The 15,526-nt window shown below is 39.9% G+C and overlaps 2 protein-coding genes across 10 annotated transcripts in view; one reads left to right on the plus strand and one right to left on the minus strand.

Moving 5' to 3' along the window:
• Positions 1-8,535, plus strand: part of PRIMPOL (primase and DNA directed polymerase) — a 48,108-nt gene extending 39,573 nt beyond the window's left edge. For 7 of the 8 annotated variants that reach the window (XM_061134752.1, XM_061134753.1, XM_061134749.1 and 4 more), the window contains 3 exons: positions 3,658-3,740; positions 3,821-3,867; positions 8,288-8,535. In XM_061134752.1, coding sequence (XP_060990735.1) covers positions 3,658-3,740; positions 3,821-3,867; positions 8,288-8,533 — 376 coding nt within the window. In that variant the 3' untranslated portion in view covers positions 8,534-8,535. Of the gene's footprint in view, positions 1-3,657; positions 3,741-3,798; positions 3,868-8,287 lie in introns of all 8 variants that reach the window. The other variant, XR_009691635.1, reaches the window with a different exon arrangement.
• Positions 8,536-8,698: 163 nt separating this feature from the next.
• CENPU (centromere protein U) overlaps positions 8,699-15,526 on the minus strand; it is a 41,232-nt gene continuing 34,404 nt past the window's right edge. For both annotated transcript variants that reach the window (XM_061134756.1, XM_061134757.1), the window contains exons 9-13: positions 14,355-14,433; positions 14,112-14,159; positions 12,941-13,002; positions 10,793-10,949; positions 8,699-9,274 (exon numbers count right to left, since the gene is read on the minus strand). In XM_061134756.1, coding sequence (XP_060990739.1) covers positions 9,161-9,274; positions 10,793-10,949; positions 12,941-13,002; positions 14,112-14,159; positions 14,355-14,433 — 460 coding nt within the window. In that variant the 3' untranslated portion in view covers positions 8,699-9,160. The remainder of the gene's footprint in view (positions 9,275-10,792; positions 10,950-12,940; positions 13,003-14,111; positions 14,160-14,354; positions 14,434-15,526) is intronic.

The following is a 15,526-nucleotide window of genomic DNA, read 5'->3' on the forward strand; positions in this document are numbered from 1 at the left end:
GCACATGGGCCAGGCGTGAGAAAGTGATCAGGAAACTTTTGTTAAAAAGCTGCAAAACATCTTAGATATTATGATTCAGTGCTATAATATATACATAGATTAATTCAGTTAAAAAAAAAAAAAACTTCAAAAACTCAGTGCACAAAAATATAACAGAAAAACACACAAAAAAGACCACCTGTAGTCCCAGAACTATGGTTATGATTTTGCTGTATCTTCCTAGTCTTTTTTCTGTTCATGAATGTTTGCCAGAAAGTCATTTCATATAATGATTATTTAACTTTGAGATCCTCAGGTTGCTATGTATTTCTTTCTGAAGAATTACAGGTTGTATTATTATCCACAGTGTATTCCTTTTAAGTGTGAAACACATCGTGTATATATATGTGCATATACTTGCCATATCTACCACTTAATCTCAGAAGTACCTTGTGGGCCCAAGTACAGTTTGTTTAGAGATTACAGCGGTTCAGTTCAGTTCAGTCGCTCAGTTGGGTCTGACTCTTTGCAACCCCGTGAACCGCAGCACGCCAGGCCTCCCTGTCCATCACCAACTCCAGGAGTCCACCCAATCAAATGTCCATCGAGTTGGTGATGCCATCCAACCATCTCATCCTCTGTCGTCCCCTTCTCCTACTGCCCTCAATCTTTCCCAGCATCAGGGTCTTTTCAAATGAGTCAGCTCTTCTTATAGCTGTCATCTTGAATTTTGTGGTAATCTTTTCCTCTTTATGATTTTTTCCATGTTTACTTGCATATCCAAACAACATAATATTTCATTTTACATTTTTTTAATCTTATGGTAAATTGATCCTTTGACTTGCTTTTGGGTCAGCATTATACTCATGAGGTTTATGCATAGTGCAGCATGTAGCTGTTGCTTGTTTTCATCATTGTATATATAAGTAGACCAGTTCATCTGCTGTCCTGCTGTGGACATTTGGCTTGCTGCTATAAACAATGAAGCTACAAATATTGTATATATCACTTAGTGCACATATGCAAGAGTTTCTCAAAGTGTATTTCTAAAACTAGAATTGCTGTGTCATAGAATATGCTTGTATTTAATTTTTTTAAATAAATTATTCTCCCAAATGGTCATGCTACTTGATAGTCCCACCAGCAGTGTTTTTAGATTTTGTCCTGCCCCATATTCTTACCAAAATTTTACTGTTGTTAGGCTTTTAAAATTTGTTTTGCTAATCTGGTGAGTTTAAATGGTATTGTGGTTTTCATCTGAATTTCCCTGATTATTAATAAATTGTGGAGGACTGGATTGTCAAACCTCCCTCATCCCAATCAGAGATCTTACCCAGTGATAAGCTTTACTAGTAGTTTTAAAGGTCTAAGCACGCAGAGTCAGGCCTGGGACAGCAGGCACGGCTCCCCACGTCCTCCCCGCACGGGTCGCTTTCTCTAACTCCAGCTGAGAGCTGAGGCAGGCGCTAGCAGTCGCCGTACACAGCAGGGACACTGAGGTTATGAGCCCTCTGTTATATTCACGGTTACATAGCATGTGTGACGTGTGCAGGGAACCGTGTCTTATAAGCCCACAGGCTCTAGGCTTGTTCACCATGTACAGAAATCAGAGACCTCCTGCCAAGAGCATTCTTTATAGACAGGGACTCTCAGCTTGGCAAACTGCCACTGGCCCAGAGGTTCCCAGACTTTCTCAGTTCATGCTGCCCTTAGTATCTTAACTTGTTCACATTGCTCCAAGGATGAAAGAAATACCTATAAATACTTATTAATCAGTTTCAAGCAACTTACTAAATATTTGCCCTGATAATTTATTGGCACTTTGAAAAAACAATATTCATCAATTGAAAGAAAGTATTCTTAGTTCATTTTTAAACTGAGGTATAATTGACATTTAACATTATACTAGCTAGCTTCAGGTGTAAAACATTTGATATCTGTGGACAATTACAAAATGATGTCCACAGTAAGTCTAGTTAATATCTATCACCATGCATAGATAGTTACATTTTTGTTTTCTTGTGATGAGAACTTTTAGGATTTACCAGTTTAGTCACTATGTATAAATTATATCACATTGACTTAACTTACACCTGGAAGTTTGGACCTGTTGACTCTTGAGCACACTTATTAATGGGCTGTGTGTCCTTTTACACTGCATGCATAAACTCAGACTCTGGAATCAGGCTGGACACCGCCACCCTCACAGTCATGTCTCACTCCACATTTATGCTACTTTTTATCACCACCACCAGTACCAGACACCCAGCTCTACAAAGACAGGACATCACTGAAAGGAACGGAGAAGGGTGAGACCATGCTGAGCCTGTGAATTACAAGCAGGCAGTTTGCACGGAGCTTGACAGGTGTCAGGTGTCACCCTGTCCCCTGAAAGACAGACTGTCCTGCATCGCCTGGTGCACTTTGGTGCACAGTTTGGAAACTGTAGCATTTGTCTGTTTATTACAAATCTGTTATTGGAATGTTCACAGGGCTCTTAGACTGAGTTGCCTGCCCATTTTTCTCTCCTTGGTAAATGTCCCAAACACATTGATTGTTAACCATTTTGTGTTTCTTTTCTATGAAATGTGGGAAGATTTTAAATTACTTTTAAAAAAACTTAGTGGTTATAGGATTCTTTGGGTTTTCTGTAACTTTCCTTGGTTTGGTATATTTTTATCTAGTACTGTGTCTTTTCTACCAAAATTTTCAGCATTACTAGAAAAAGTAATATATATCTTTAATATATTTGTAGTTATATCTCGATTTCTAATGCCATTTGTGTCTTTATACCTGTTTTGATTAATCTTGAATTTTATTAGTCTTCATTTTGTCCTCAATGACTTTTAAAAATTTTTGCTTTTTATTACTTTCTGCCTTTTAAGATTTATTCTGTTGTTCATTTTCTAAATTGTGTTACTGATAAAGATTCTAAATTTCTTTCTAAAGATCACTTTAGCTCAGTTTCACATTTTATTATTTACTTTCGGCACCACTGTGAGGCTTGTGGGATCGCAGTTCCCCGAGCAGGGACTGAACGTGGGCTCCTGGCACTGAGAGCATGGACCCCTAACCACTGTATTGCCAGGGGACCCCCTCACCTATTTCAATGTGTAATTTCAATTTCATTCACTTCTAAGCATGTTCTAATTTCCATCATGAATTTTCCTTGAGTCACTTGGTTATTAAGAAAAAATGTTTTAAATTTCTAAGTTTTGAGTTTCAGTTCTTTTCATTGCTTATTTATAAATAACCTGTTTTGTGGTCAGAGAATGTGTGAATAAGTACTTTTAAATTCCCATTCAAATTTTCGATATCCTGAGTTGTGGAGAGGTTGTTTGGTATCAGTTATCTAAAAAAAATCTTAAATTATGGTTGAATATTTGTTTATCCTTGAAGTTCTGTCAGTTTTGCTCACATATTTTGAAGATCTCTTATTTGGTGGGAACAAGTTGGGAATTATATCTTCCTGGGAGAAACTTTGGTCAGTATGTAATTTTTGCCCTAAAATTCATTTTGTGTGATGTTTTTGGCAACCACCGTTTGCCAGATATGTTTCCATCCTATCTTTTCTCCATCTTTAAGTCTTAGGCATCTCTCTTGTAAATGGTATGTAACTGAATTTTGCTTTCTATCCTGTCTGGAAAGTAATTTTTACTTTTTGTTTTAAATGTAAAGGATTTTGGTTGACCTGAAAAATGAACTTTGGTATCAAAAATGTCACGACCCTGTCTGCAAAGCAGAAAACTTCAAATCTGACTGTGAGTTACTGAGTTTTACATTTACCACAAAGTAAAAATTACATATTATATAAAATAGTTCTGCTGTCTTTCTGATTCAGGCTATCCACTGCCTGCTGAAGTGTGTCTTCTGTTTCTTCTCAAAGAGGTGAGTGCAGTTTTTAGTTTCCTTCTGGTTTTTAACTAGTTCTTGGTACAATGGTTAAACGAGCTAATGGTGTCTAGGTATTGTCTAAACACAGTTTGGTCCTTTGTTTCCACTTAGGAATATGTTGTGTTGATTGTTTCATCTCAGCACATATCTCATAGGAACCTCATTTTTTCCCACTGCTGCATAAGAAATTGTGTAGATAGCTATTAACCAGTTTCAGACATTTTGCTTTCTCATTTTTTGCTGTACAAAATATATTTTCTTTATATCTAGGAAGAAATTCTAGAAATATTTCTGGGATTTCTAGAATTGTGTCAAAGGGTATATGTATATACACTTTAAACTTCAGTAGATTACCAGATTGCCAAACCAATAGTTTTCTTTAAAAAAACTCATTTATATCACTTATCCAAGTAATTCATGGTAGGAAAACATTACAAAATACATAAAGTGCAAAAGGAAAAAGTCATCCTAATAATTTTACCACTCGGATAACTGATGTAAGAGTTTTGTTTTGTTTAAGTCATAGTGTATATGCTATATTGTAGGGTTTTTTTCTACTGAAACTGTCATTTTCTGTATTACCAAACTGTTCTCCATAAAAGTGATAGGAAATTAGATGTCCAGTTTAAGGACGTACCTGTTACCCTCCACTTGCCATTTCTTATTTTTACCTTTTAATCTTTACCACTGAGCATCTCGACCATTCAGGTATGACCTAAATCAAATCCCTAATGATTATACGGTGGAAGTGAGAAATGGATTTAAGGGACTAGATCTGATAGGAGTGCCTGATAAACTATGGGCGGAGGTTCATGACATTGTACAGGAGACAGGGATCAAGACCATCCCCCCAGAGAAAGAAATGCAAAAAAGCAAAATGGCTGTCTGAGGAGGCCTTACAAATAGCTGTGAAAAGAAGAGAAGCAAAAAGCAAAGGAGAAAAGGAAAGATATATGCATTTGAATGCAGAGTTCCAAAGAATGGCAAGGAGAGATAAGAAAGCCTTCCTCAGTGATCAAAGCAAAGAAATAGAGGAAAACAACACAATGGGAAAGACTAGAGATCTCTTCAAGAAAATTAGAGATACCAAGGGAACGTTTCATGCAACGATGGGTTCGATAAAGGACAGAAATGGTATGGACCCAACAGAAGCAGAAGAGATTAAGAAGAGGTAGCAGGAGTACACAGAAGAACTGTACAAAAAATATCTAACCCAGATAACCACAATGGTGTGATCACTCACCTAGAGCCAGACATCCTAGAATGTGAAGTCAAGTGGGCCTTCGGAAGCATCACTATGAACAAAGCTAGTGGAGGTGATGGAATTCCAGTTGAGCTATTTCAAATCCTAAAATATGATGCTGTAAAAGTGCTGCACTCAACATGTCAACAAATTTGGAAAACTCAGCAGTGGCCACAGTACTGGAAAGGTCAGTTTTCATTTCAATCCCAAAGGCAATGCCAAAGAATGTTCAAACTACCGCACAACTGCACTCACCTCACACGCTAGTAAAGTAATGCTCAAAATTCTCTAAGCCAGGCTTCAACAATATGTGAACCGTGAACTTCCAGATGTTCAAGCTGGGTTTAGAAAAAGGCAGAGGAACCAAAGATCAAATTGCCAACATCCGCTGGATCACTGAAAAAGCAAGAGAGTTCCCGAAGAACATTTATTTCTACTTTATTGACTATGCCAAAGCCTTTGACTGTGTGGATCACAATAAACTGTGGAAAATTCTGAAAGAGATGGGAATACCAGACTGCCTGACCTGCCTCCTGAGAAATCTCTATGCAGGTCAGGAAGCAACAGTTAGAACTGGATATGGAACAATGGACTGGTTCCAAATCGGGAAAGGAGTATGTCAAGGCTGTATATTGTCACCCTGCTTATTTAACTTATATGCAGAGTACATCATGAGAAACGCTGGTCTGGATGAAGCACAAGCTGGAATCAAGATTGCCGGGAGAAATATCAATAACCTCAGATATGCAGATGACACCACCCTTATGGCAGAAAGTGAAGAATTAAAGAGCTTCTTGATGAAAGTGAAAGAGGAGAGTGAAAAAGTTGGCTTAAAGCTCAACATTCAGAAAACTAAGATCATAGCATCCAGTCCCATCCCATGACTTCATGGCAAATAGATGGTGAAACAGTGGCTGACTTTATTTTTTGGGGCTCCAAAATCACTGCAGATGGTGACTGCAGCCATGAAATTAAAAGACGCTTACTCCTCGGAAGGAAAGTTATGATCAACCTAGACAGCATATTAAACAGCAGACATTACTTTGCCAATAAACGTCCGTCTAGTCAAGGCTATGGTTTTTCCAGTAGTCATGTATGGATGTGAGAGTTGGACTATAAAGAAATCTGAGCGCCGAATAATTGATGCTTTTTGAACTGTGGTGTTGGAGAAGACTCTTGAGAGTCCTTTGGACTGCAAGGAGATCCAACCAGACCATTCACTGGGAGGACTGATGTTGAAGCTGAAACTCCAATACTTTGGCCACCTGATGCAAAGAAGTGACTCACTTGAAAAGATCCTGGTGCTGGGAAAGATTGAAGGCAGGAGGAGAAGGGGATGAGATGGTTGGACATCATCGACTCGATGGACATGAGTTTGGGTGGACTCCAGGAGTTGGTGATGGACAGGGAGGCCTGGTGTGCTGCAGTCCATGGGGTCGCAAAGAGTCTGACATGACTGAGCGACTGAATCTTTAGCAAGCTGGTAGACATAAAGTGGTATTTCAGGTATTTTAATTTCCAGTTTAACATTCAGATTTACTATGTTTCTATTATGGATTGCCTATAACTGCCCTCTGTTTACTTTTATATGACGTCTTACTAATATTTTACAAGAACTTTGTACTAAGTACTCTTGTCATGTTATTTTCTAGACTTTTCCCCCCACATCTATCAATCAGCCTTTTGTTTATGGTGTTATGGTTAAAACGAAAGTTACCTGCTATAGCTGAATGAGTGCTTGAGTTTATAATCTAGGTAACAGTCTGGTATGTAATTCAGTTCAATTTTAAATACATCTCTCCTGGAAAAATTTATACTGACATGGTAGAAATGTGCTTGATCTGTAGGAGCTGGATATAAAATACCTGATTGCCAGAGTCTCTAGTAAACTTCTAGGTTAAAAAGTGTTTTGAAAGAACCAAACTTTGTCTCTAAGAATATTTCATCCTTGTTTATTTGAAGTGTTATTTTGATAAATGGCTGTGGTTTTAGTGGGTTTCTGGAAGTTTTTTATTCCTGCTAATCCAGGAACACCTTGAAAACACCAAGTTGTAAGTACCTTTGGTGTACAGTATTACCACTGCTTGGATTTAACTTATTTTGGCTTTTTATTTAAAGTTAAAAAAACAGTATAATAAACCCACCACTTAGTTTTTTAACAGTTAACATTTTCTTTAGCATTTTAAACTAAACTACATTTGCCAGTTTTGCAATGAAAGGAAGTTTTCACCTGCAGAAATGCTGCAGGAGGAGGACCCCCCCGTGCGCCTTTTCTCTGGATTTGTTGCTTGTTATCAAACACTGGGCCACACTTGTTTTCTCCCGCTACTGTCCACAGGACACGTTATTTTTGACGAATCTTGTCTTGGGCATTTCAGGCTGCTGTAACAGAGTACCTCAGACTGAGTGACTTAAAAACAACAGGCTGGACAGCCCAAGATCACGGTGCTGTGGACTCAGCTTCCGGGGTCACAGAGCTAGTGCCAGTCCCTTCTGGTCTCAGCACCTGCCTCCTGCAGACCTCACGTCCTGCTAGCGCCACACTGGGCGTCAGGATCCCAACCAGTGAATCTGGGGGAGGGGGTGACAAACTTTCAGTCCATAACAAGTCTCTTTAGAGTAAGTGCAGATATCAAAACCCTTCATCTCTTTAATATTCAAGCATGTAGCTGGAGAATAAGAGCATTCTTATACATCTATAGTGAAATTATTCAGGAAATTTCATGTTGATACAATACTGTTTAATACTCAAAATCCAGTCATACTTTGATAGTTATCTCAAAACTTTTCAATCCATGTTAATTTTAAAACTATCGAGAAATTAGTCTGTTAAGTTAGCAGATACCAGTTTGCCTTCAGGTAGACTATAGACTATCCACTTTTAAAGAATATCAGTCTGCCTTTGCTGTAGCCCCATCAGTGTACTCTGGAAAGAACGTCCCACAGGAGCTGCAGGCATTTCCAGTCTGGAGTTCTGTGAGCGCGCCACAGAGGCAGCAATCATGAGCCCATGGCGGCTGCATTGGAGACAGTACCGTCCAGTGTTCATTTTAGTATCTGTTGAACTGAATCCCTTAATTCAGTATAGATCAACTGTCTGGTGAAATTATCACACATTCTGTCTGATTAATTTTCTTCCTACTCTGTGCTCCCTCCTCTCTGGAACTACAGGAAGAGGAGTTTGCAACAGATACAACAGCAAACGCTGAAACCAAGGGTCCTCATGAACCATCAGCTAGCGTGTTGTCAAAAGGTGCATGTCCCGATGCTGACTGGGATAACGGCATTGATGATACTTACATTTTGGAGGCTACAGAAGATGCTGAATTAGCAGAAGCTGCAGAAAACAGTCTTCTTGCTTACAATGGGATGGATGAAATTCCTGATGAACTACTAATAGAAGTATTACAAGAGTAGCTAATTATGGACACTGATATAACTAGGCTATAATCTGCATGAAGGCAGATTTAGTACCATTAAATTATAGTAACTTATTAAATAAGCCTGTTATACCAACTGTTTTATTTATCACTTTACTTCCAAATCTTATTTACTGAAATAAACCAGTTTTACTGAAAATTAGCTCTGGTGTGCTTTTAAATTCAGTAGAATTCTCCTTATGTGATTAACTATGTTCACATCAGCTTAATTTTGGATGTTTATTTTTAGGGTAAAGTTTCTGTATGTTTAAGGGCTGATGAGGTGTCAACGTTCTAAAACATTTTAAAACTTTGTACTTGGTGTTAACTAGAAAAGTTAATTATGGCCTCTAAAACTATTTTACTTAGCCATTTAATTTTAATGACAAAGCAATATTAAATTCTGGTGACAAGATCATACAAACAGTCTGAACAGTAAGACAGTTTCCTGCTTTTAAACTTATCTGAGAATGTTGTTATAACAATGAAAAATATTCAATTCAAATTAATAGTAATAAAGTTCAGGTTTTCTTCCCATCTTTGTGCAAAAATATATACTGCCTGTTACCTTCTAAAACTGTATCACGAGACTAATCTTAAATGTGCACATCTTAGTAGACTGGTCTCATTTCTGGTCAAGGAGCTTCTCTAATTGACAGTTGATATTTTGCAGATGATTTTCGGCTCCTAAAAGGGGTCTTGCTTTGAACAGCAAAGCTGGAAGGCTGGATGAATCATACTGTTGAAGAAAAATATTTAGATGAATAAAAAAACTTACATAACCCAATGTAACTTATAAAAACCTTTTAAAATCCTATCCATTTTATGTAGTTCAATGTTATGACCAACTGCCAATGATAATAGTGTTTTCCATGAATCACTCATTTTTACAAAATTTGTTTTAATCCATTACCTTAGAACAACTGATAAACAGGTTGCAAGGGAACTGCTCTGCAAAGCTTGAGCTACTCATCCAGAAGACCAGCTGGCTCAAAGAACAGTGGCATCTGAATTATTTAAACCAAAATCTCCCTGAACAGGTCAAGACATGGTCTGGGCAAGTTAGCTAGACCTCTGTGGGGTCAGCTTGATCTCATGCTGGTTGTTTTTTTTTATTTTTTTCTCATGCTGTTTTAAACACAGTCAACTATATGGCAGGTTTACTGTAAGAACTGATGGAATGAGACCACCAGGCCCATACAATTCATCTAGAAAAATTACTTTTTGAGAAGATTAATGATGTGGCTCTCAGTTGCCAATCCAAATGTCCTTAATGATTAAAGGCAAAATTAAATACAAACCCAGCATAAAAATAGGAAACAAAACTCAACTCATAAGTTTGAAACTAAAGCCAAATATCATGGTACAATTTATATCTAAGGGCGAATGACTAAAATCCTGACAGCTATATCATACTTAGAATATTTTGTTGCTTATGTTTTCAAGGTGGTTTTCTTAGAAATGAAATTAAGCACAAACCTATCAGAGTGACTATGACCCAAATAATTCTGTCTATATCACCTACCCTTAGGCAATTGAGTTTAACAAATATTTGAGGGCCTACTGTGTTCAAGCTGTTGTACCAGGCGGCACCTGCTCTTAGAGGAGGGGTTGTGGGGGGAGGAAGCACTAACATTAGGTCCTGGATTCTTAGTTTAAGAAAAGAGGTGAGGCATATACCCTTGTGTCTACACTCTGAAAGCATAACACAGACACACTACTATATATAAAACAGATAAACAAGGACAGGGTCAACTACATTCAGTATCTTGTGATATAGAAAAGAATCTATACCAACCACCCTTTTCCCTCCTGCATGCCCTCTTAAAACATTTTCAACTTCTAAAATCACACCTACTATTGATATGGGATAATGGCTAGTTTTTCAGACACAAAAGATAGTAAAAATACTGACTGAACAAAGACAAGAGGTTGGTCTTTAAAACTTGTATAGGTTTTAGTGGTCTTAGTCTTAGGTTGACGACAGTTGAGTTTTGTCCAGAGGATACACTTCCCTTCAAGAAATTCAGTTCTCTGAAGCTTAAATACCTTAGTAAAATCAGTGTTTCTGGATTTTCCTTTACCCCTCTGGCCTTAATTAATTAGCTAAGAAGCAGTGAGAACAAAGTTTCACCAATTTATAGGGATGCTTTTTGGGTAGACCTGACATCTCCATTGTTCTCTCCTCAAAGCTCTGGTTCTCTAACAGACTGCCCTGTGTCTTCTGAACAGAGTGAAAATTAAACAGTGAACTTACTGTTTCCTTTGCACTTGGTTCTTCCTCTTGAATATCTGCATAATCCTGATGAAGCTGTTTGAGATTAGACAGGAAATATGCTGCCTTCCTAAGGGAAGCTTTTCTCTCCTGAAGTTCCTCATACTTTATTTGTAGTTGTTTCAGCTCTGGTTCTACCCTAAAACAAAAAGATATTTTTCCCAAAAAGAAATGACAAAGTGGAACTACAGCCTAAGGTATATGAGGTGCAGCGTGTAAGGATTCTGAGTGAAGTAAACAGGCGAGGTGGGCTAGGTGGCTTAAGATGTCATTCGCTTTGAAATGATCAATATGAGTGATTCTGCAATCAATTTAAATGTAGCAAAACCTCCGAAATATGATGCCTAAAAAGTACTTAGCAGTGAAGCCCAAAGAAAAGTATGCCTTATGTATCTTAAAATTTATTAAGTCATTTTTAGAGTCTTAGGAACTACTGAATTAAAACATATACTTGGGTATCAAGATTTTAGGGCCCCAGACAGATGTAGACTGACATTGCAGTTTAGCAGTCAAAGCGTGGACAGAAAGCCTTCCCTCTGCCCCTCTGCCTCACTGAAACTGTGTCCAAGTCTAATAAAAGCAGTGGAGAAACCATCTCTGCCTGGGTGAGAGGTGCGACCTTGGGCAACCTGCTTTCTGTCTCAGTAGCTCATGAGTCTCTAAACATATAAAATAGAAGGATAATTTGGATTTTGTGGACCAATTTATAAAAGAATGGGGAATGGTTACCATCTTTTATTCTCACAAAGATGTATTTTAAAAACCTGGTCTAATACCGTCTTATAGACGCCCCTGTAACAGCCCTGTGCACTGAACCAGTGCCATGTTCTGGGAGACCCCTGAGCCAGCAGGGCCGTGGGCAGCAGCGCTGGGTCGGGGGCCAGTGGGCAGACACCGGGCCCTGGCTCCCCCGTTCCTGGGTGGGGGCTGTCGGATCATTACTGCCCTGTGCCTTGGGTTTTCCACATGTAAAACGATACACATTGTGTTTCTTTCTATGCCTTTTCAAAATACTGTACCTCTCAACTTCTACAATTCTGTCTAGAAAAAATATCAAAAGCTCTGTGAGACAGATCCAAGTCTTACATAGTTGTCTTGTGGCCAAACAACCTGCCTCCCAGGGTTATGGTGATGGTTAATGAGTTGTTATAATAAAGCACTCAGGACGACGCCCAGCGACACACAGCTAACACCTGAAAAAGCTTCCCGTCATGATCTTTACTTTTCTGACTTTGGCCTGGGCCCATGAAGGCTGCAGCGCCGGCCAGCAGCACCCGTCCAGAGGCTGGATCTGGAAACCAAAGGCCTAGACAACCCATTTCTTCCTCTTCTAGACTTCTGGGACAGGTCTCATCTTTCAAACTTGGTACTCACTTACAGGTTGCCTTCTAAGACCACTTTCCAAGCTATTTTAAGGCTCCTGAAGGGCAGAGAGCGTATCTGACACTGCTTATTCTGCTGCTGCTTTGCTGCCAGCCCCCCAGCTCACCCAGCCGTCCCGTCTGTAAGGAAGACCACCGCGAACCCAGCGGGCGGCCTGCGCTCCCATCTTCCTGAGCACACATGGAGACAGACCCAGAAATTCTGGCCTGACACCTGGGCTCACGCATGTCATACCAAGCGATACGTCTGAACGACACTCATGCAAACCGGTAACGCCTCACACGACACTTACTGTATGCTATGCCAGTCACCGTGTGGCACTTTCTGTGTTATTTATTCACTTAGGTCTCACAACACCCTGTGAGGTATAGTTACTGTTACGCTCATTTGCAAATGCGGGAACTGAGGCACTGAGAGGTTAAGTACCTGCCCAAGGTTGCACAGCCAGAAAGTGGTAGAGCCTGGACTTAAACCCAGGCCACCCAGTTCTCAAGTCTATGTGTTAAGTGTCCAATCAGAACACCTCTCAGGTGGGAGCTGAGAGATCTAGTGGTGGATAGATCAGGGCTGATTTGCTAAAAGCTTCTCCACTCAGTGGCATAACCTCCCTTGACTGAGCTTCCAAGCTCAGAGAAGACCTGGTGTTTAAATGCAACACAGCAGCAAGTTTTACAACAAAGCCTCACATGAAACGCTGTGATTAAATCTTGTTCTAAGTTCTCAAAGAGGATTTCGATATTATCTTACCGAAGCAATTCATCCTGGGCTTCAATCAAATGCTGCCTTTTCTTTTCGATATCGGAGATCATCTAATAACAAAAATTTGTTACGTTAGTTTTGTAAATATTTCAGCACCACCTTGTACACTGTGCCAGGTATTGGAGCACAGTGGGAAACAGGGCAAACCCCATTCTTACCAACGTTGGTCACACAGGGAAGACAGACATGACATACAAACAGGGTGTAGTCACAGCTTATGACGTGTGCTATGACAGGAAAGAACAGGGAACTGGAGAAGTTCAGGGGGATCCACTTGCAGAGAGCCCTGAAGAGGAGGGCCATATTTTACTACCCTGTGAGCTATCAAGTAAGGCACTGTGATGCTCTCTAGGTACACTAGGAAAATACTGAAGCACAGGAGTGCCATGACACAATTTGTATTTTACAGAGAACATTTCAACAGAATTCAGTGCATCATCTCAACTATCACTTTTAGCGACTACCTCATATTCCACTGCTGGACATTCAGACGACTCCTGCTTGCCTATGAGAGATGCAGGAATGACCAACAAGAGATTAAAACTGAAAAACAACAAAGGCTGTTGTTTTTCACCAGAAGGAAAACCATCCATTTCAAACCCATTTCTGTTACAAATGTAGAGGGGGGCTGTGCTTCCACACGTGGGTTCATGCAACTTTAGAGCTAGAACAAGGAATGCTTTTTGGCCCAACTGTAAACAGGTGGGCTGGAAGGGCCTCGTGTTTCCTTGCAGACCTACTGGAAACAGGACCTTGAGGCAGCGGCACCGTGACAAGGAAGGAGATCTCCTGACCCTTAACCCAGTGTTCTTCCTAGCCTGCCCTTTCACCTGAGACACGAGACAGTTCTTCAGTCTGAAAGACTTCTGACATACACAGTAGTGATAAACACATAATACTCAACCATGTAAGTGGTCATTTTGGGCTTGAGAGCCATTTTCAGGGCAACTGGGACCCCCATTCCTTAGCCTACATCTCAACATTATTGACTTGATCAGTACTCACCTGAACGGTCACCAGATCGACCAAACAAAAGCCTGACTAAAAAGATAAAAGGCCTTACACAAACTCTGTAGGTCACAAAACCCAGTCAGGTCTTTACTTGCTATGTATGTGCACGTTCTACAGGACAGTGTCTTTAATCACGTGAGTGATTTACCTTAGCATTCTTCCTTTTCAGTGTCTTCAACATCTGGACATCTTGAAGCTACACAAAACAAAATATTTGCATGCATTTTCCAAAGTCAAGTGTTTATCAGTTTACAACATATCATATCCAGTTTCTAAGGAGCTCTTTACTACACTGGCAGCAAATGCAAGCTTTACCAAGACAACAGTGAGCTGTTAAGGATTAGTTTAAAAAAAAAAAATTAGACCAACCAATTTATGTCACTGAACTTACCATTTTGATGAGTTCTTCTTTCAAATCAGAATGAAATTTGTTGATGGCTGCCTTACAAACTCGAGAGTCTATTTTTTGTCTGTAGCAGAATTAAAAAAATGTTAAACTTAGGTGGTCTCTGAAGGATCTGGAAAGGTGTGTTTCATTTGTTTAGCATTCCCATGGACACACACAGTTTGGTATGTGCCATTCTGAATAAGATGGCATGGTCAGCTTGCAGCCCTTTCTCAGATTTAAAAAAATACTGGAAGCATCTCAAGAAAAGAAAAAGAACTGGAACTCTCTCTCCTAAGTCCTCACGCATGTGGCCAGCACTTCCTGGCACTGGCCACCCCCACAGGTGACACTAAACCATATGGAAAGTGATGCTCCCAGACAATCCCAGTCTTCCCTGCCGCCTGACCCAGTGAGCAGCAGACTTCAGCCCTTCCTCCCTCCCTGCTACAACTGGAGAGGGGACTGGGTCACATATTTGGACTAACCGATAAGTAAGTAGCCAGAAGCCAGCATAGTTCTGCAAAAACTATAAAGCTGACCCAAACAAAGAAACTGGTTTGGGTCCCTGTCGTCAGGGACAGAAGAGCCCAGTCTCCCTCCCTCACAGCTGGGCGCAGACCCATGGTGACCCACACCCTGCCAGGGGGGAGCTACCCCCCTCCCTCTGCCTCGTCACAGAACGACACTAGAATTTAAAGTCTGAATTGAAAATAAACCTCTTGTGTGAGTGACAGCTTGTCACGTAGCTATTTTTTTCTTGGGGGAAATACAGGAGGAAAAGTCGCCCAGGAGAAGGGGACCAGGCCCATGGCCTAATTCTTTAAGACGCTAAGCAGGAGAGATGGCCTGCACTTTTGAATACAGTTTTTGTAAAACTTTAAATTAAAAAAAAAAAAAGAAGAAAAAAAAAAAAAAGGATGTTAAAAAGTATTTTTAGTGACATCAGAAGACAGTGGAATAAGAGACCCCAGACCTCATTCCTCCACAGGGAAACCAACAAACACATAGTCCCAAAAGCCCTGTGAGGACGACTCCAGGAACCATTAAGAAGTTGCAGTTCTTAACTGGCTCTGGCAAGTTCAAGTCTAGATCCTGAGTTGAAACAGGTAACAGAAGCCATTTTGTACCAACTCTGATAGCCCTTTTCCCAGAATTAAACAGTTTCCAGGTATTAT

The sequence above is a fragment of the Dama dama genome, chromosome 32 (genome assembly GCF_033118175.1).
Source record: "Dama dama isolate Ldn47 chromosome 32, ASM3311817v1, whole genome shotgun sequence".
NCBI classification, from domain to species: Eukaryota; Metazoa; Chordata; class Mammalia; order Artiodactyla; family Cervidae; genus Dama; species Dama dama.